This window comes from Carassius gibelio, chromosome A15 (assembly GCF_023724105.1).
Source record: "Carassius gibelio isolate Cgi1373 ecotype wild population from Czech Republic chromosome A15, carGib1.2-hapl.c, whole genome shotgun sequence".
Lineage (NCBI taxonomy): Eukaryota > Metazoa > Chordata > Actinopteri > Cypriniformes > Cyprinidae > Carassius > Carassius gibelio.
This window is the reverse complement of record NC_068385.1, coordinates 20,050,412-20,070,553: the sequence shown is the minus strand read 5'-3', so window position 1 is coordinate 20,070,553 and position 20,142 is coordinate 20,050,412. Positions and strand designations below refer to the sequence as shown.

Here is a 20,142-nt window from a genome sequence, read left to right as displayed (position 1 = left end):
TTGCAAATCGCTTGAATAAGACGCATTTCTCCAACAGCGCACGATTTCCCTATAAAGTACATTATTACAAAATATGTCTCGGCGAGATTCACACAAACATGATCGGTTTCGTCTTACATGAACATTTAGTTAATGTTTGGGGAACAGTCTGTACTTATTCTTAATAACAAAGATAAAAAAAAACAGCTATATTGTGCTTTAATAATATAGTAATTATTATTAAGAAAATAAATATGCAAAGTTGCTTGGTGATTTTGTTTTGGCATCTTCAGAGAACTTTAACTCGATTTTTCTCAAAATTGACTTTGACTCTATCGCCTTCAAACAGCTTTAGCTCAGCCATTTTTTGTCCAGATTACAAGAAGCTATATTATTATTATTATTATTATTATTATTATTATTATTATTATTATTATTGAAGGCATTTTAATGTAGAAAGTGAAAATGAAGAGAACAATTTTTTTAATTTGCTCTTTCCGACTCATTTTGCCAACACAGGTCACAAATGTGTATTTGTGAGACAAGAAGGAAATATTGCAGACTGCACTGCAAACTGTGCTGAAGATACACATCATCAAGAGCAGCACAAAGCTGTTCCATGATTGGAAAAATATCACTCATACAGAAACTAAGATTTTTTATTTCTATTAATATATTCATTATGTTAATGACAAATGACTGGAAAATAATAATTCAAAAACGTGAAGTGTTTTTCATGTTCTGACCTTAAAGAGTAGTTTAAAACAACAATTACCAGTCTGGTTTCTACAGCTTTCACTTAGGAGCGAAACATCTGCCTTTTAAACTTGAAAGATTTGAAATGTATTGTGATAATAATCGATATCGACTGATTTTGGCCATATCGCCCAGTCCAACTTCATACTGGTTCTCACAGTACTGTTTAATTATGGTCACATGATTGAGATGCATTTGCTGTAAGGTCGCACTGCGCTGTATTTTGTGCCAAGCTAATATATGTCAGAGTGGTGCATTTTAAACGAGTGGCGCTGTTTCGCTCCCGTCTGCCATGTAATGGCAATAAATCATGCAATAGAAATAGACGTGTTATGTTAGTCACATAGGTAGTGGTAAATAGGGGTGTCGGCATGATTCTGATTCACGGTATGACTCATTTTATTTAACAATAATCATTTATATATATTTCACAATATAGTTATTTATACATGTAGTTATTTAGAAAATTGACAAAATGAACTTTATATAATAAATAAACTCATACGTTAGAAATGAAAAGTACTTCACCTTGTCTGATTTTTTTTTTTGGGAAGTTATTTATTTAACCCCTTAACTGTCACTCACATTTTTGAACATAGACTTTATAGTGCACGATTCAAACTTGCACAGATCTAATTGTAATAGTGAAGTAAATGTAGGTGTCCCGTATACGGGACCGGGTGACGGTTAAATTAAAACACTCATCTTTTAGATTAACTGCCCCCAACTGATCAATATTAAATGCAAATTGCAGGCGCAATTACATTTGAAATAAGGTGTTTCTGAATAATTTTTTGCATTTATTTTACATTCTTTTTTTTATACTCCGTGTCAAACTCCAGTGCTGAACTGACCATCGATTGACACGTATAGTGTAGGACTTTTATGGGACAATGAAGGCAGCAACATATGATAGATAGAGGAGTCCTATCTGCCTCCATTACTGTGCTATACATTAGATTGTTAATTGAGTTATAGGACAAAACAAGAAACTGTCATTGCGCAAAAGTATTATATAATATGAAAAGCTCCAATAGAGAGAGGCACAAAGTGCTTATGTGCATCCCGTGCCCAGAATGATGCGCTTGAAGCAACATTGAGTTACAGCGCGCAGCTCTGTATAGAGAAGTTCAAAGCACAAAGGAAAGAGATACTGATGCACAGTTTATTAAATCTGTGTGATCGTATATTGAGCCTTTTCAGATAACAGTCTTATCTCAGCTATTGTGCGTTCTTGGAGAGAGTATAATCGTCTTAACTGTCCTAACCGCACGCAACACGCATAATATTTATATAATTCTGTATAATACCAGTCAAAAGTTTGGACACATGTATGGGAAAGTGTCCAAATGTTTGACTGATACTGTGTTGTAATATACACACAAAGAATATTGGCTTATATATTGATATCAACCTTTTTTTTTTTTACCTGCTAATATCGGTAATGGAATCAGCTCTCAAAAGCCCATATTGGTCGGGCTCTACACAGAATAAAAATAATCTGTTACAGTTGACATTTTGTACCGCAGTAACGATATATACCATCATACCACCCAGCCATAGTGGCACATGTGTGATGTCTAACACACTTCAGTCTGGTAGAGAAAAGGTTTGCAAAATGCATCCATTTAGTCACAAATTAGAGCCCTGCTGTTAGGAGAATCTGCTTCTGTTAAACTACGTGTGATGCATGAGATGTGAGGCGCTAGAACAGTTTATCAGATCATTGATTAAGGTTTCCTTTCCAAAACATTTCCAGATCTCACTCAGATTTTACAAGGAACTGTAGCGACCTGTATGAAACTGTGTCTGACCTTTATCTAGTGCTCCCTGAGAGAACATTTCTCATTTGGTTTAAATGCCTCAGTGATGTCCTGTTGATTAAATCATGGTGACATGCTCCATGACCTCCGACCCCTTTGAATAGACGTCTCGGTAAACTCCAATGACATCTGTTTACTTGTCCGTTTAAAGCCTTTCATGCTATAGATTTGGGCAGTCTTTCACTGGCTAACACTACTGATTTGATGTAGCCCTCCGACCGACTGTTTTAATGGTGCCACATACATGGTAACGAAATCATTCAAAAAATTTTGGATTTAGCCAGTTTAATAAAGCAATAAGCCCCAAAAAGCTGTGGTTTATGGTGATTGTATAACTGCTAAGGACCATTGTTTGGCTTATTGCTTTTATAAAACGATTATTCCATACACAAAGTAAGGTTTCACACAATAAAACGGAGCAAATGAAGTGGAACGATCTGAATAAAAACCGTGTTCTTCCACCAAACAATGTAGTTCCTCAGAAACAGTTGTGGTTCCAACAGATTGGTTGCTGAGCAACACACAGAAGTAAACAAAGGTGTGTGTTTGTAAAGGTAATTACAACCGCTTTGAACGTGGCTCAGCCAATCAGAATCAAGGACCGGAACTCTCTGCTTTATCCACCTTTTCCCTGACGTTAAAATAGGCGTCGCATTTGTCAATTCTATGGGTGTAGCTTCCGGTCTCATTTGCTTCCAGCTATTTTTAGCTGTACAAAAAAGTTTGTTTGCTGCTTGATATTGACAATTGATGTGTCCTATCATATTATTTGAATCTGTTATCTATATTAAGAACACACTGGTTTATACTGCAAACAGTTTTACCGTTTTCTGCACATTATTCTCCTCGTTATTTACCTGTAGCGGCTAATGAAAAGGAAGTCTCACCCATAGGCTTACTTCTGCCTTGAGGAAAAGGTGGATGAAGTCAAATGTGTCCTATATGCTGGAGCTTGGAGTTTCTCTAAAGTTGTGAGCTATTGCAGAAGCAGCTGCTGCAGTGAGATATCACACTATCAGTTCAGAAACCAAATACAGTTTGCCTGTCAGCCTCACAGTACTGACACTTCAGACAAATGTGCAAATTATAAGAAAAAAAAAAACTCTACGTTTCTCCTTGGATGCAAGTTTGTAATTTGAAAAACTTAATCAAAAAATGTGTGTTGGATTAAAAAGATAAAACAATAGATTTCATGTGCTGTTCAAAAAGAAAAGAAAAGAATCAACACGTGGATCTTGTTTATTAATGTGGTGAACTACTCAAGGTGACTCTGCTAGACACCTGCGGGGAGAACTGACTTCATCCACAGTTAGTTGAGAACATGCCTAACATCATTTGTCTGCAGATGCCACGTGGTTTGATGGTTTATACAATGTGGGGATGTGCATTATTGTGTAATTTAAGGTTTCAGACACTTTTATTCAGAATATCTGAACAGAATATCTGTTAAATTTGGCTATTGCCAACCAATAACAATACCAATAACAATACCAAAACCATTTTTCTTTCTACCCTAATTAAATGTATGCATCAGCTTTTGTGTCAGATTCTAATATTTAATCAATGAGTTCAGATAGCTGATAAATGAAATCCGTATCCACAAAATGTGTGACTGTAATGCAGAGGTGGCACAGAATCTGCATCTGAAGTGGCATTTACAGACACCGTTTAATGCAGGAGAATAAATGTAGTTTCAAACGCATTTATCTAGTTAAAAATTAAATAAAAAAAAAGAGTAAATTAAATAAAAAAAACTTGAATAGGCTTCTGATATTTGAAGTGATTTGAGGAAAATGATGATTGCGTGAGTGAGTCATTCATTCAATCGATTCGTTCAAGCAGCTGATGGATTACATTCTAGAAGTATTTTAATAAACTAAATCACAGAGTAGAAGTGTGCACTTGTGCAGTTGTCTACGCTACATCTCATAGTGCATGTGGGCATGTTGTTATTGCAGTATACTCCATGTCAAATCACATATCATTTAAACAACAATTACAATATTATTGTAGGGCTCGGGGATATCTTGCACACCCTTATTGTCTCACAGACACCGTCCCTGAAATCATCTCTCATGAGTTGGAGCTTACTTAGACAGTGTTCTTCCTTCATTGAACTTGGGAAATTAAACATGAACGCATATTAAGTGATCATGTTTTTGTGTTACTTAAAAGGTGTTGTCTTTCTTTGAAGTAAATAACTAATAGGTTTGATATTTTGCTACCAAATACAGTGACATTTAAACATTGGACTTAACTATACACACACTTTCTGGAGTCCCTGTTTATTTCAAACTAATACTTCAGTTCATCTGAACTCTTGCCTACTTTCTTCTCCTCTCAGGTTGGCGCAGCAGCTCTGTGTGGAGATCTGAAGGCTTTTCTGAACCAAAACCTCTCCAAAGGTAAAATATAACAAATACTTCACACAGATGTGTCTGCAAATAAATATAAGATCAGAAATGAACAAGTTAATGAATTATCTCAGTACAAGGGCTGGTTCTTCAAGTGCAGGTTCATAGTGCAGTAAACCATTTACTTATGCTTTCATTTTTCAGTTTGGCAGTAAAATAAAATGCATTCAATTACTATAAGGAGGTAAACTGTTATGCACTTCATACCAGTGTCTTCAAACATCTGCATTCAAAGTGAAAAAGAGGGGTCCGGGCATTGAACAATAGACATTCAAGAAATAATCACTTGTCTAACTGCACTACACAGACGAGCATTAAGTGACTGATTGAGACTCCTAGGTTTCATTATGTCACGTGATGGCAAATTAACAGTGACAGTGTTGAGACTTTCCCTCAGTACTAACTGTTTGAATACTGTGAAATATTGATTTGTATTTTTCCAAAATCATAGTCAAAAGTAACAATTTTTATATTACTTTTATATTAAAAAATTTGTAACAAAAAGCATTAGTAACAATATTCATTTAGTAACAGAAATATATCTTTGTGTACAGTAGGCTACATCTTTAGAGTTTTATAATTCGTTGTCTTGTTTTTTACATTTGAACATTTACAACTGCATGTTTTCTGCATCGTCTCTGGTTTCGGTGTAAAACAAAGAGCAGAAGGACTTATTGAAAAATGCTAATTCAGTCTCTGACAGCAGTTGGTGCTTTCCGGCAGAAATATAGCCATTTTCCCAATAACCGCAGTAAACAAAGCAGCGCAACACCTGGCTTTGAAACTTAGAGCGCTCATATTTAGTCAATTAAACCATAGCCTTTTGAAGTACAGGCTACATCTCATTTTGCATGTGTATAAGTATTTTTTTTTCATGTAAGCTATAGATTCTGACCTATAAATCAAAACAGACTCGTGATTTTATTACATCAAATACACTGCTTTATTTAAACAGAAACACAATCCTAATGTTAAGTATTTTACCTACATAAATACAACGGCCAGTGGTTCTCAATTGCGGTCCTCATGCCCACCAGTTTGAAGGGAGCGTTTATGTTCCTTCAAAGGGCAAAGTGTGTGAGACGTGAATTTTAATTGTTTATTTACTGAGGTATATTATGTCACAATTCTCTAGTAAGTTTTCGTCAGTTTCCTTCAGAAATACAGTGATATAAAAACACCCGCACTGGGCCGGTACAAATAAATCAGTGTATGGGAAACACAATGAAACTTACCTGCTTGAACTCTTTCATTTGATCTGGGTGTCTGTCTTTTTTTTTTTTTTTTTTTTTTTTGAACTGTTTTTATTGAACATTTTTTTCCTTTTTTATAAAAAAAGAAAAAGCCCAAAAATAAACAATAACAACAAATAATTAAAATAAATACACAAATCCTTGACTTGACTTGCACTTCAGAGAATACACCACATACCAGTACATTCGCTGCATTGTTCAAGCATTAACATATATTAAGTCTGTTCATTTCCAGCAGATTTTCAATTAGTGTCCACCTCTGTTGAAAAATGTCCGATTACAACTGCAAGTCTGCTGTCATCTTCTCAAACATGTATATCTGTTGTGTCTATGTGTCCATTCTGTCACATTGGGCTCACGCACCTTCATCCAGTTCTGGGTGTCTGTCTTTTAAAGTATTTTGTTAGTTTGGTGCATTTCTTCCTTTTGATGTTGCCATCTCTCAGTGCTTTTATGAAGAGAGCGCATCTGCGCACCTTTTGGATAGCGTATCAAGAACCGGGTTGACCGGGTACACGGTCATTAAGCACTATTCTACAACCATCCGAACCATCAGTGGCAAATTCTTTAAATATGAAAATGTACTTACAGTCTGTGAGTCACAAAGCCGGCATGTACTCTCCCAGGATCAGGAAACAGTCCTCTGTAAAATTCGCAGCACACATCTGAATATTTGGGTTGAACTGTTCTGGAACAGTGTTGTAAATACAACTTAACCACTGATTTCTAGTCACGTCCTCTTTTAGAAGACCAAACAAAGTAGTTTTGCTTTCACAATCAAACACACAGCGTCTCCACAACATGGTGCCGGCGGTGGCAGCAACAATAAAGCTACGCCTTCTTCCTTTGCGTGAACATTTGGGCGGAGTTATGCAAATCTTCCCACATCATTATGTAGACATGGGGGCGTGTTTAAATGAGACATTTTAGAGGGGCGTGGATGAGTTTTAGCTTTTAAAAAGAATATCTCTTTGGGTTTGAGACTTTAGTCTTTGCAACTTTAGGGATCTTATCCATTCATGAACAGCTTGTAACACTCCAAAGAGAAAGGGAAACTTAATCACATCATATGACCCCTTTAATGAATGTTTATTTGTATACATTACTTCTTAATCTAATATGAAATGCAAATAATACTCTGATGCTGTGTTTTTCACTCTAAGAAATGCTGTTTTGACCCTGTGCCACTTATGGTACAACTAATGGTGCTCTTCAGCTGCCCATTAATACAACTGATGTTACAGTAAGAAGCGTTTCTGTTGGAGCGTCTGAAGATGACAGTGTGTTTAACAGCAGTCAAGTCTTTTCAAGTCTGTGTGTGTGGTTGAACACTTTTTAATTGTCACTGGCACTCATCCAGTTGTGAGTTTCCAGTGTCACTCGGATGGCTAATAAAACTTGTGCACACATCCAGTTGTGCTTTGCACTGTTGCTACCGGTCTTACAGCGCAAGCTCAGCGTGACAACATGTGTTCAGGCCTCTCCATTGTGCAGCCAAGCATCTATTCAGTTCTCCTGCTCTCTGGGGCTTCCCACTGCTGTCAGATCAGTCCAGGCCAGAGTAATCGCCCACCTGCTCTTTGAGCGGCCCGCAGGAGCTGGGAGAAAGCTGTCGTCTGTGCACGTACTGTGGGAGGAAGTTCTGCAGCAGGTGCTCTCACGCTTTCACTGAATGCGGCTGCTGTGAGCGTGTTTTCCACTCAGCACGGGTGAGAGTCTGAGCGCGGGCGGGTGGACTCCCTCTGGGTTCGCTCTGCAATGCCTGGCAAGCCTCTCAAGTTTCCACTGAATAGTAACAAAAGCGACACACAGGGAAAAAGAGGAACACCAGGTCCCAGCCTGCCTCGGGAACATGCTCGTCACTCCTCTTCAGGTAAATTCTGCACCCCTACTTTTTTTTTTCTGGTTCTGGTGCTTTCTTTGTTGCGCACATTCAGGGATTGTGTCGGAGCAGCTGGGAAGGCTGCACGTGTGTCGGGACGGCATGCTGAGAGGAACACACTGTGGAAGTTCCTCCACGGCTCTGTGTTCAGGGGGAGGGGTGAAGTGGACGTCCCAGTCTATGTGCGGGACTAGAACTTGAGCGTTTTTATTAGGAAAGGAATAGTTAAAGGTGAAGTATGGACGTGCTTGTCGTGCCGCTTCGTAAACAAACAGGTAAAGAGGAGGGTACAAACTTATTTGGTATAATTTTATAATAACTTTTCAAATAGGTTTATAAAAAGGTGTTTTTTTTATTTTATTTCTACACTCTTAAAAGTAAAGGTTCTTTATTTGCATCGATGGTTCCAAAAAGAACCTTTAACATCAATGGAACCTTTCAAATATTCTTCAGCATTCAAAAGGTTATTTGATTTTTTTTTACGTGTTCTTCAAAACAACAACAACAACAATAATAATTATTATAAAGAATTTTGTTGTTGTTTTAAAAACGGTTTGGGAGCCCAAAAATGAAAGCTTTCTTTTTAAGCGTAATGTGATTCCAGAGAGCAGATATGTGCTTTAGCAAGTGTTTTTGTTGCTGCAGAGCTGGGTTGTTGTGTTTGGTCTTTGGTGAGATTTCTCTCTGATGTTTCTCGAGCACTGATGTGGTTTCGAGTCGAGTGTTGAGCGAGGGCTGGAGTCTGTTTGGGCTGCCCCAGGAAGTAACTGTGTGTTTTCCTCCTGTTGTCTTGGCCCTTGTGTAGCAGTGTTTTCTTTTTGATGTTTTCCGTTATGCACTTGCATTTATCTGTGTGTATCAGGCATTTGTGTAAGACTGAGCATGCTGAGTGTGTGGTTTATAAAATATAGCACACACATTGGGCTCAATATTTGTGTGTGTGTGTGTCCCGGGCCACTGCTCAGCTGTATTCTAATGTGGCTTTGCTCATTGTTGCTGTAAAGAGCTTGTGGTACTGCGGCATTCCTGCTCTGGGCCTCGCACAAAACCCCTTCAGACTGCAGCCAGTCCTGCTGCTGTACGCTCACCATCTGGAGCAGATTGTGAAGATTCATTCAGACTACACTCACACTTCCCTACCTTTCAGTATGAAACACTTAACTGCAGAATAAAATTACTTTCTGTGCATTCTCACAGTCATTTATGACTGACTTCCACAGAACCAATTACTGAACCACTCTTTTCCGTAAATGAAAGCTGTCAAGCTCCAAAAAGAGTAAAAATCATCATTAAAAGAAGTCTTCTGAATACATGTTTGAGGAACAGAATGAAATTTGTTGCAGACTCCAGTGCAGCTTCTAAAAAGAGATATTGCAATATTGATTTTATTTTTTTAACCAATACCGATTATTTGAAAACCGATGTGCAGAACCAATATTTATTTATTATTTTGGTCACAGCGATTAAAAACAGCACTGATCTGAAAAAAAACTGTTTAAATGCAACATTTTACATATTTTCAACAATGGTTATATAGTAAATATTTATGTAATTTAGGGAGTTTTGAATTAGTGGATCTTGTTAAAGGGTTAGTTCGCCCAAAAATGAAAATTATGTCATTAATAACTCACCCTTATGCTGTTCCAAACATGTAAGACCTCCTTTTATCTTCAGAACACAGTTTAAGCTATTTTAGATTTAGTCCGAGAGCTCTCAGTCCCTCTATTGAAGCTGTGTGTACGGTATACTGTCCATGTCCAGAAAGGTAAGAAAAACATCATCAAAGTAGTCCATGTGACATCAGAGGGTCCGTTAGAATATTTTGAAGCAACGAAAATACATTTTGGTCCAAAAATAACAAAAACGACGACTTTATTCAGCCTTGCCTTCTCTTCCATGTCTGTGTGAGAGAGAGTTCAAATCAAAGCATCTGGGTTTCCGGTTCGCGAACGAATCATTCAGTTCACCAAATCGAACTGAATCATTTAAACGATTCACATCTCTAATACGCATTAATCCACAAATGACTTAAGATGTTAACTTTTTTTTTAATGTGGCTGACACTCCCTCTGAGTTAAAACAAACCAATATCCCGGAGTAATTCATTTACTCAAACAGTACACTGACTGAACTGCTGTGAAGAGAGAACTGAAGATGAACACCGAGTCGAGCCAGATAACAAACAAAACATTGACTCATTCATGAGTCAAGAAGCGTTTCTGTCAGACACGTCCGATTCGTGAACCGAGGAGCTGATAATACTGCGCATGTGTGATTCAGAGTGAAGCAGACCGACACACAGAGCGTCTGAACCGAACTGATTCTTTTGGTGATTGATTCTGAACTGATTCTGTGTTAGTGTTATGAGCTCGGGTAAACCGGTGAACTAATTTCTTCAACTGGTTTATTGAATCGAACTGTCCGAAAGAACTACTGGTGATCCGAACACCGATGCAACCGGTTCTTCACTCGTGAATGAGTCAATGTTTCATTCATTATCTGGCTCGGCTCGGTGTTCATCTTCACAGCAGTTCAGTCAGTGTTTTGTTTGAGTGCATGCATTACTCCGGGATATTGGTTTGTTTGAACTCAGAGGGAGTGTCAGCCACATTAAAAAAAAAGTTAATAAATAAAAAAAAAGTTAAAAGTAAATAAATGGCTGTCATGTTAAATAATGTTTATTAACTGAAGCAAGTATCTTTAGCTGTGAACAGTTGTAATGGCAGTTATCAAAACACTCAAAGATGGTGCTTTTATTGGTGGCTCTGACTACAGAACTGATGTCCCATTATAGAAAAGTGCTTAAATATCGGAAAATATTTAAATTTTTATATCATCTATCTTCGTCAAAATGGACAAATCTTATTGTTTTCATATAATTTTGCAGTTATTGTAGGGTTGTCCCGATCAGTTTTATTTTTTTGCCCCCTTTCCAATCCAAGTCATTGAATATTGAGTATCTGCCGATACAGAGTCCCGATCCGATACTTCTATATATTACTAGAATTTGATGCACAATTCAAGTACATTAAAGCAATTTAATCCATTTATACAGAGTTGTGCTGAGAGTAAAAGTAATGTGCGTGTGCGTGTGTGTGTGTGTGTGTGTGTGTGTGTGTCTATGCATATCTCTGCACTTCCTGTATAAAAATATTGAAAGAATATGGGACTACTGATGTTTTTTGTATATACAATTAGCTAAATAATTGGAATATAAAGGTTGAAAAGTGGATATATGTCTAGAAAGCATGAAGCTCATGGTGTCATAACACCAGTCTATCAGTCAAATCCAAAGCCAGATTGATACCGATCACTTAAAAAGATTCTATGATTGGTCCCAATCTCGAACCTTGATATCGGCGCGGGACATCCCTATTTATGGTAAATGATTTATCTGTGCACATCATTTGCCATTATAATCATAAATCAAAAATAATAATGTGCAAGTCCCCTCTCAACGAGGACGTCTGCACCAACATGAGTGCAGAACAATAAAGCTTTCTAAAAGCCAGACGAGTTTCAGTCATTAACCTCCAGCAGTCACACGCACATGAGACAATCACAACTAGGAAACAACAATGATCCAGTCAGTTCCTGAGAAACAAAACAGAGTTCCGTCCCGTGAAAAAAAACATCATAATTTCTGTTTCAAGCCAACTTTAAATGTAATTTTTATTCGTTTATATTTGCACATGCGGCAGGAATGTGCTTGTATAGCACCAGGTTTGACTGCATTAATGCCAGACAGCTTTGAATCGTGTGTGTCTAGAATGAAAGGAAAGGACATTGATGAATGATCAGTTAAAGTAGATAGAAAGATGTGTCTGGGTGTATTCAGGAAAGTATTTAACCGCTTATAGCATAATAATGTGTGGTATGCCTTGCTATGTTTGGTCACTTTCAGTAGCAGTCATCATGACCACATTTCATTTATTTCAGTGAGTCAAGACCGCATCTGCTGATAGACTTCATGAACAGTAAGAACTACTTTACGTGTTGGTGTTGGGTCTATAGTGTCAGTCGAACATTGTAAAGACCGTACGACATCTCGACTGCAGCTGAAGACAGACAAAGACACAGTGTGAGTGTCACGGACTGCTGGATGATCGGAGCGTGTTCAGGACCCAGTCGTTTGGGCTGTGTGAGTGGGACGCAGGCATGTGTGGAGTGGGAGTTGTTGGCATGCGCCGTCTCATTCAGACAGTACTGGGTGTGTTCACTATTGCGTGTTTGTGCCTGATTGCGAGGCCCATTTGCATGGTTTTGCATCTGGTATGCCACAACCTTTTACATGATTTGCATTTTCATTCAGAAAACAGCACAGAATTGAAAGAAAGCATTTCGAGTGTCTCGGCCTCGATCACCGTACTGTAACCTTCTCACACATACACAACAGTCACTTCAGCTGCACCTAAACATGTCGCTGCAAGAGATACAAGTGACATCTGTAAATACATTATACTACAGCTTCACTTATTAGAAGCATTTTGCAGTGAGATTGAACTGGCGGATGCTGCAGTGATTTTAGAGGATGTGTTCACACAGGAACCGCACGTGTAGAGAATTACTTTTACCCAATAAAACCTGATTTATCATAGTTGATGTGCACTTTTAAAGGTCTCTACATTATCAACACACTGAAAAACCTGTTCAGACCTGTTCTGAAAAGCAATCTACTGCATGCTTTCTACTTTCTTCTGCATATTTGAAGATGAACCCTTACTGGACTGAAACAACTTCCACGATCCATCAGGCTTTTCTCAATCATTATTGTATTGCATTATGTTTTGCTCCCCACATTAAAACTACAGAGCTGGCTTAAATGACATATATGTTTTTGGGCCACCCATTTATCTTTGAATCTGACTGAAGATCTGAATCTGGGAAATTGCAAATAATTTTTTTGCAAAAGCAACGTTTGACAATTCAGACCAATTGAATTAGATTTGATACACTGACCAGTGATATGATTTAGTAGTTTTGTTTGACCTTTTACTGCAAATCCTGTAAAGGACGGATTGATGTCAGGTTTTATGTGATGGAGCAAACAGTGGTCTTCTCAGTGTAGTAAATGAAGTTCAGGAAGCAGAGATCCAGATGTCAAAATATGAGAGAGCTAAAGTTCAATCGAGTTCACTGGTACTGTCTAGTGGAAAACACCTGGAAGGCACACAGCCTGTATTGAGACATCCAATATGAAAAAAAATCATCATTTTGACTATTGATATAGTCATACATCATATTTTTAGTAAAAAATAAACAACATTTCACTTGTGACAACTCGTCCCATAGAGTTTGAGAACATACGTCACATCATAAAAGTTGTACATGCAACTTTGTGCAATTTCATCAGAATGTGATTTATTTGGTTTTTAGCCTTTTAAATGAGTAACTAGCATGATTCAGTGATGCATTGAAATAGCAAAGCATCTGAATGTCGTTCATGCTTTGCTAACAGGCTGTAAAACTTAATCACCTTGAGATTTGTGAACAAGTCACCATTTCCATTCTGTCAATTCTGTGGTCCATTCAAGCCTCTGGCGGATGGTGAAATGTGTTTTTCCTTTCAGAAACTCTCCGCTCTTATTTATGAGCATCAGTTTGACTGTGTTTGTGTTTGCAGGAAACATTTCCCTGGTAACTCCGTCCAGCTACAGCCCAGCCACCAAGATCACACTGGGAATGGTCAACTCTAATGTGGGAGCCCAGATGGTTAGTGTCACACATGCACTCACACATAAAACCCAGGCTGCTGGCTCATGACTGACAGAAATGGTCCCAAAAGTGACAACATGAACAAAAAACTTGATGTATTCACCATTGGCATCAGTCTGGAACACTTTTCATCACATTTTATTCCATGAGCATTTCTGGTTGTTTGGTAAAGCTTTGAAATGATTCGGATGAACAGTGATTGAGAATCTAGAATGCCGTAAATCTGATGAACACAAGGAGGAATATTTATTTGAAATGCTGTGATCTACGGAAACATTGTAAATGTAAAACGAAAGCATAAATATATCAAAAATTCTTCAGTGAGTATGTTTAAGTTTGTTTTATCAGTGAACTGATTCACTGAAATGCACCGCTTGAAAGAAACGATTGACTAAAAATGAACCAAACATCTTTATTCTGCCATATTTTTTGCTGTTTAGTTTTGAATGGTATGAAAATATTGCTGTCACAATGCTTTACTCGGAAACCAAGAGCAGATTGTGAAACTCACTCACTCCCTTCGTTTTTGGGAAGCTTAATGACCACAAAAGCAAAACACATGAATATACTCGACATATTTTGTGAATATTGTGATGGTTTTTATGATATAATTGCAACATAAAATGACAGCATCATGCACAAAAAATAAATAAATCAATATTAACACTTTACAGTAAAGCTCCTTTTTAACTTGAACTTGACATACTTCTTAATAAAGAATTTATTTATCTCAGCTTTAAATATTAATATCTTCAGGTTTAGATATTAATTTGAACATTTGCTAGCACATTATTAAGTGAATATGATTTAATGGACCTGAGCGAACATGAGCTAATAATAAGTAGGGATTTTTAATATATTTACTAAAACAGTACATTAAAAGAAGCTAATTCAAGACAGTACTAAATAAAAGAATAACATGCAATTTCCATGATGCCTGTAAAAAAATAAATAAAATAAAAATAAACTCCTTGTAAGTGAATGTTTTAAATGCATTAACTTAATGCCTTAAATGAGACATTTAACAAAATAAATAAACTTTTCTAGCAAAGTGCACAAGTTGTAGCTGCTTGTGTGAGTTATGTTGAGCTGCGGTTCATGCTGTATCCAGTAGGCGGCAGTGTAATCCTGACTGTACTGCATGTGCTCGTAGATGGAGAGAGCAGGGTGTTTATGGGTCAGTGTGGCTGCACTGAGCTGAACAAAAGAGAGGAATGTAGAAAAGAGAAAGAAGGATTGCTGTAAGGGGAGGAAGTTTGAGGAGACCTTGGTGAAGTGAAGCTTAACAACACAATACCTGCCAGGAAATATCTTTTTGAAATGTGTATTTTTGTGCTAAACTGTTTCATCCTGTAACAAACTACAAGTAAGTCATTTTAAATAATGTTCACTTGTTAATCTTTCATGCTTTGTCTGCATTAGTAGCTGACTGATATATCACCAACGCCGATATATCGGCCGATATTTGTCTTTTTCCAAATAGCGGCATTGGCCGATATTTTTTTCTGATTGGTCGACGTGTTCGAGGCGGGACTTTTATTTTGACGGCGTTTAGAGCGGCACACAGTGCTCACACTCTCTCTCTCTCTCTCTCTCTCTCGTTTACTGTCGTTATTAACTGTTCTGTCTAATACGGACAGAAGTCTGTCTAATAATCAGATAGAATGGTTAAACAGATGTATAATGAAAGTATTATTAAAGGTATTATTGTCTTTGTTTTATTAGTTATTGAAAGAGAAACATTCTAATACTTTCTCGTTTGCCATCAGCATAATGCAAATATGCATTTATATAATTTAAACAAATCTTTGAATGACTACTGAACATTTAATTTCACAAACCTTGCAAACTTAGTGGAATCCGGCTGTGAGATCTTGTGAAGTGTGTATCCAGCATGATCACGTGCTCTGTGACGGTCGGTCCGTATCAATTAAATGCTGTAAAGTGTAAACAAGTTATGAAGATTTCTGCATCGGCTGTCGAAAACCCAGTATCGGTCGACCACTAGTCTGCATGCAGCTGCTTACTGACGGGATGCTGAGTGTAGACCGTGACCTGTGCGTCTTAGGAATGGCAGTAGGAGTGTTTGGGGAAACCTGTTTGGAAGCAGCCATTATTTCTGCCAGTCCAGTGATGGACGGATGTTGATGGCAGAGCAGCAGAAGAGAGGAGAACAGAGCGGCACTGTGCTGCACCTCTGCTAATGAGTTTATTATCGACTGGACCCTCGTTAAGACCCTCTCTCACTCATTACAGAGATGTGTGGCTCGTTGTTTAGATGCATACAGATTCCTTTCTGATTGATTATTTCTCACTCCACTCTCAGTGTCACATGAATAGCCATTAACATGAAGAGCACAGTACTAAAATGACAAAAATAAAAGTGAATTAAATAAGATTGAATAATTCAATTACATGCATTAAGCTGTTAGAATATATTTAGAAACGGACAAAATGACACACAAGCGTAAAATTACTAAAATGAAAATATAAAAGTAAAAGCTATTTCAAAATAAAAAAAAATACTATAATAATAATACAAATACTCTATATATAAAATATAAAACTACTAATACTAAAATAAAAATAATTCTAAAATAACACTTGTATGTCAGTATTGTGCTGCATAACTTATAGAATTTGTCGAAGTTAATAATAATGACAATAACGATTCATTTAATAAATGTAAATCAATTTGATCTAATAATGTTGAGAATTGTGTCTGTATTTAATTGCTCATTGATTGTGGAGATAGACTGACCGTTTCTGTACATAAAGCGAAATAGAAATACTTAATAAATAAATAAAATGACAAAAGCACTTAAGAACATTTTAACAACCTAAACTAAAATTACACTGAAAACTGAAAATATAGCAATACAAGCTATCTCAATTATATTTCATAAATGATACAATAATACATTAATAATGGTAAAATATGTATGTGACCACATTGTATGGTATGCTTTATTCAATTTATGTCAAATCAGTTGGTTCTAACATATTATAAAGGAAACCGTTATATATTTTAATGCAATTTATAATTTTTTGTATATAATAAGTTGAATTACTAATAAATGTTACAAATTATGGCTGTCCTGACGATTCATTATTCACTGCAAACAGACTGAAATCAGTTTGACCACGCTGCATTGTGTACGCTGTATGCTGTATACAGCACATTTGGGCAGAAATAGCAGATAATCTGTTGTACTGCATCTAAACCACAGAATTAGGCTACTCTGCAGAGTGTAGTGTGGGAACGTGCCATTGCCAGTGTATCCAGAGAGACAGCAGGAGGATAAATGATCTGTGAGGCAGTGCTGATGGATGAGGAGGATGTCCTCGCTGTCCCCCGGGGCTGCAGCACACATTCAGCTTAGCAGAGAGGAAGTGAGGGATAGAAATGCACTCGGGCAGGCCCTCGTACCCCAGAATAGCTCATGAGAACAGGACAGGGCAACACTAGAGCCCCATTCCCATTCATCTCAATGGAAGGTGCTCACTGGAAGTGCACTGCCTGGACGCTGCCATCTTTGACCTGTGGGAGAGAAACCGGTTTGTTTCCTGTATTGGTGCAGTTACAGCATCTACCAGCAGGGGGAACTAATCAGCCAAACCCAATAAAGCGCTCTCCTAGTGTTCCCTGTTGAAGAAACAGCATATGCTGGTCAGTATGTTTTGAAGCATGTTTGAGCTGGTGCTTAAGCAGCATCTGGACCAGATCCTGACCAGCTGCCATGATTCAAAACACACCTAACCAGCTTCAACAGGGTTAACTCGTCATCACACAAGCTGCAGTTATAGTTTACATGTTTTTTCCTCTTCCTGCAGATTTTGAGCACCCCACAGAGAGTGTCTCATCCCGGGCTCCTCATCGGCAGCCCGTTCACGCCGCACACAACCCCGCTGGCCATGGTTACTCCAGTGCACCCTCCGGAGGGCGACGAGTGGACCCCGGGGTGAGGGAACACACACACACTTCTCTTACCTGTCAGCCTGTCAAAGCACACACTCATCATTGTGATCAAAGCTAAATCTATATTATTATTTTTAGTTTATATTCTTATTTTAATGATTCAAGTACGTTTTGTTAAAAAGCAAAACACATCTAATTAATTGATATCAACATAATTCTTTAATTTAACCAAAATGTAATGGGAGTTTAATTAAAATTATAGTTTTAAAGCCATGTGAAAACCATTTTATTTTTAATTGTATTTTTTTTTTTTTTTATTCTGTGTTCTCAATTTAAAATTTTCTGCAATCTGCAATCTGCAATCTGCGGATAGCGTGTTTCATTTTGTTTCATATTGTCTCGCCACCATGCTAGTGGATCTGCCGTAGAGTCAATTGGTTGATCTTGTAGATAGCGGGTTAACTCCGTGTCAGCGCGCGCTCTGATCGGTAAAGGGGCAGAGATTTCAGACCTCCCTTTATTAAGGATATCTGTCACAAAACTCATCATCCGCGCCAAAGTTTTTTGAGCAAATTTCAAAGCCGCACCCGCCCGCCATCCTCTGATTTTTTTGCCGTCTATGCTTTGCTGATGCGAGCCGCAAAAAAAAAAAAAAAAGCCATTGTCTGTTCTGGAAAGGATGCAGCAAAGATATTTAATGCTAAAGTATGAGGCATAGGCCTACGCTGAGTTTCATTTACGATGAGATGTGCTCTAGTTCACAGTGCAGTGCAAGTGAACGCGGCGCGCTGGTGCTTCCATGTCACGGTTATCATTGTCTGCTATATTTGCTTTTTATTTATTAAAATACATGCAATTTGTTGATGAAACATCTATTAAAATTAAGATAAAATTTGTTCAAAACGAAATTCGTTTTTAAGAAAGGTTTTCTACAAAGCAAAATTTAATGAAGTGGTAAATATCATGTCTGACGATTTACAAAACTTCATTAAGTGGAAAAAACCATGTCTCCCAATATATTGCGCATCTGATGATCCTATCTAAAAAATGAAAATAATTTTTGATAAAAAATGTTTGTAAAAAATATTTTAGTGACACGGTTTTGGCGGTTATAGAGTTCTAATGACGGTGTTCAACTATAACCGCCGGTCTCACGGTTATATACTAACCGTCACACCCCTATGTGTAACACAAAACCTCAACCCAGACAAACACAGAACAAACACTTCATATTAAAAGAGCAGTCTTTTCATGGTTCAATTTCGACAGACATTAGTCCATCTTTATCAAATCCCAGCCCTACGGTGGATTTATTCTCCCAAATCCTGTGACTTTCTGTGTTATACTGTCAGTTCTGTTTTTATGACTGGAAAGATGTTTTTGCGTTAGTTTTGGAGAACATTGGGATGATGATTCTTAAACCTTCTATAAGCCATCGATATTTTATGCAGAATATAAATGCTAATATTTTGACAAACTCAGACCTTGTGTAGTTGTTGACTAATTGTGGTCTTTTCTTCGTAGAAACAAAAAAAGGACGCATGACTACATTGATTCCTATTACTCGGACAGGTGGGCATCTGCTTTCAAGCTGAAATACATTTGAAGTGGCATTTTACATAAAAACAAAAAACAAAATCATATAAAAATGCTTATTTTGTGTTTTGCAGGGACAGACTGTGTTCGAGTGATTCCTCGTCCAGGTAAATGAGTCGAGTTGGGGACGCTTGGATGATTAGCCACACATGGACGTTCCGTGTGTGTGTGTGTGTGTGTGTGTGTGTGTGTGTGTGTGTGTGTCTGTGTGTGTGTGTGTGTGTGTGTGTGTGTGAGAGAGTGCTATAGTCTCACTCTGATTCAGGAGGCTCAGATGTTCTGCAGCTCCTGTGTCCCTGATGAGTTTCTCTGATAAACACATACAAACAGCCTCACTTGCTCTCCTTCAGCTGCTTCTGTCTTAGTTGAACAGTGTTAATGTGGTGGAGACATCTGTGCTAGTGTTGACGGCAGCAGTGCTTCTCTGAAGTCACCGAGAGCACTGTGCTTTCTGCAAGTGTTCATGTGTTGTATTCGTTCTGCTCCGTCACACGATGTGTTACTCTAGTGTTTGTCAGTTACCATACATAATCATCCATTTAGTAAAGTTTTTATCTTAATGTCTGCTTTTACATGTATTTGTACCATTTTATGATGAGCCGTATAATCACTGCCGTTCAAAAGTTTGGGATCAGTAAGATTTGGGATGTTTCTGAAATGAGTCTCTTCTGCTCACCGAGGCTGCATTTATTTCATCAGAAATATAGAAAACAAAAATAATATTGTGAAATTTAAATCAATGGTTTTCCATTTTAATATACTTTTAATATATGACTTATTTCTCTGGTGGCAACATTTTCAGCAT

At 37.6% G+C, this 20,142-nt stretch overlaps 1 protein-coding gene across 3 annotated transcripts in view; it reads left to right on the top strand.

Moving 5' to 3' along the window:
• Positions 1–20,142, top strand: part of LOC128028712 (transcription factor Dp-2) — a 39,901-nt gene that overhangs the window by 9,935 nt on the left and 9,824 nt on the right. Inside the window, exons 3-7 of one of the 3 annotated variants that reach the window (XM_052616026.1) lie at positions 4,903–4,963; positions 13,731–13,819; positions 17,657–17,784; positions 19,266–19,313; positions 19,412–19,444. In XM_052616026.1, the coding sequence (XP_052471986.1) occupies positions 4,903–4,963; positions 13,731–13,819; positions 17,657–17,784; positions 19,266–19,313; positions 19,412–19,444 (359 nt within the window). Of the gene's footprint in view, positions 1–4,902; positions 4,964–7,896; positions 8,099–8,172; positions 8,383–13,730; positions 13,820–17,656; positions 17,785–19,265; positions 19,314–19,411; positions 19,445–20,142 lie in introns of those variants that run through there. The other 2 variants (XM_052616025.1, XM_052616027.1) reach the window with 2 other exon arrangements.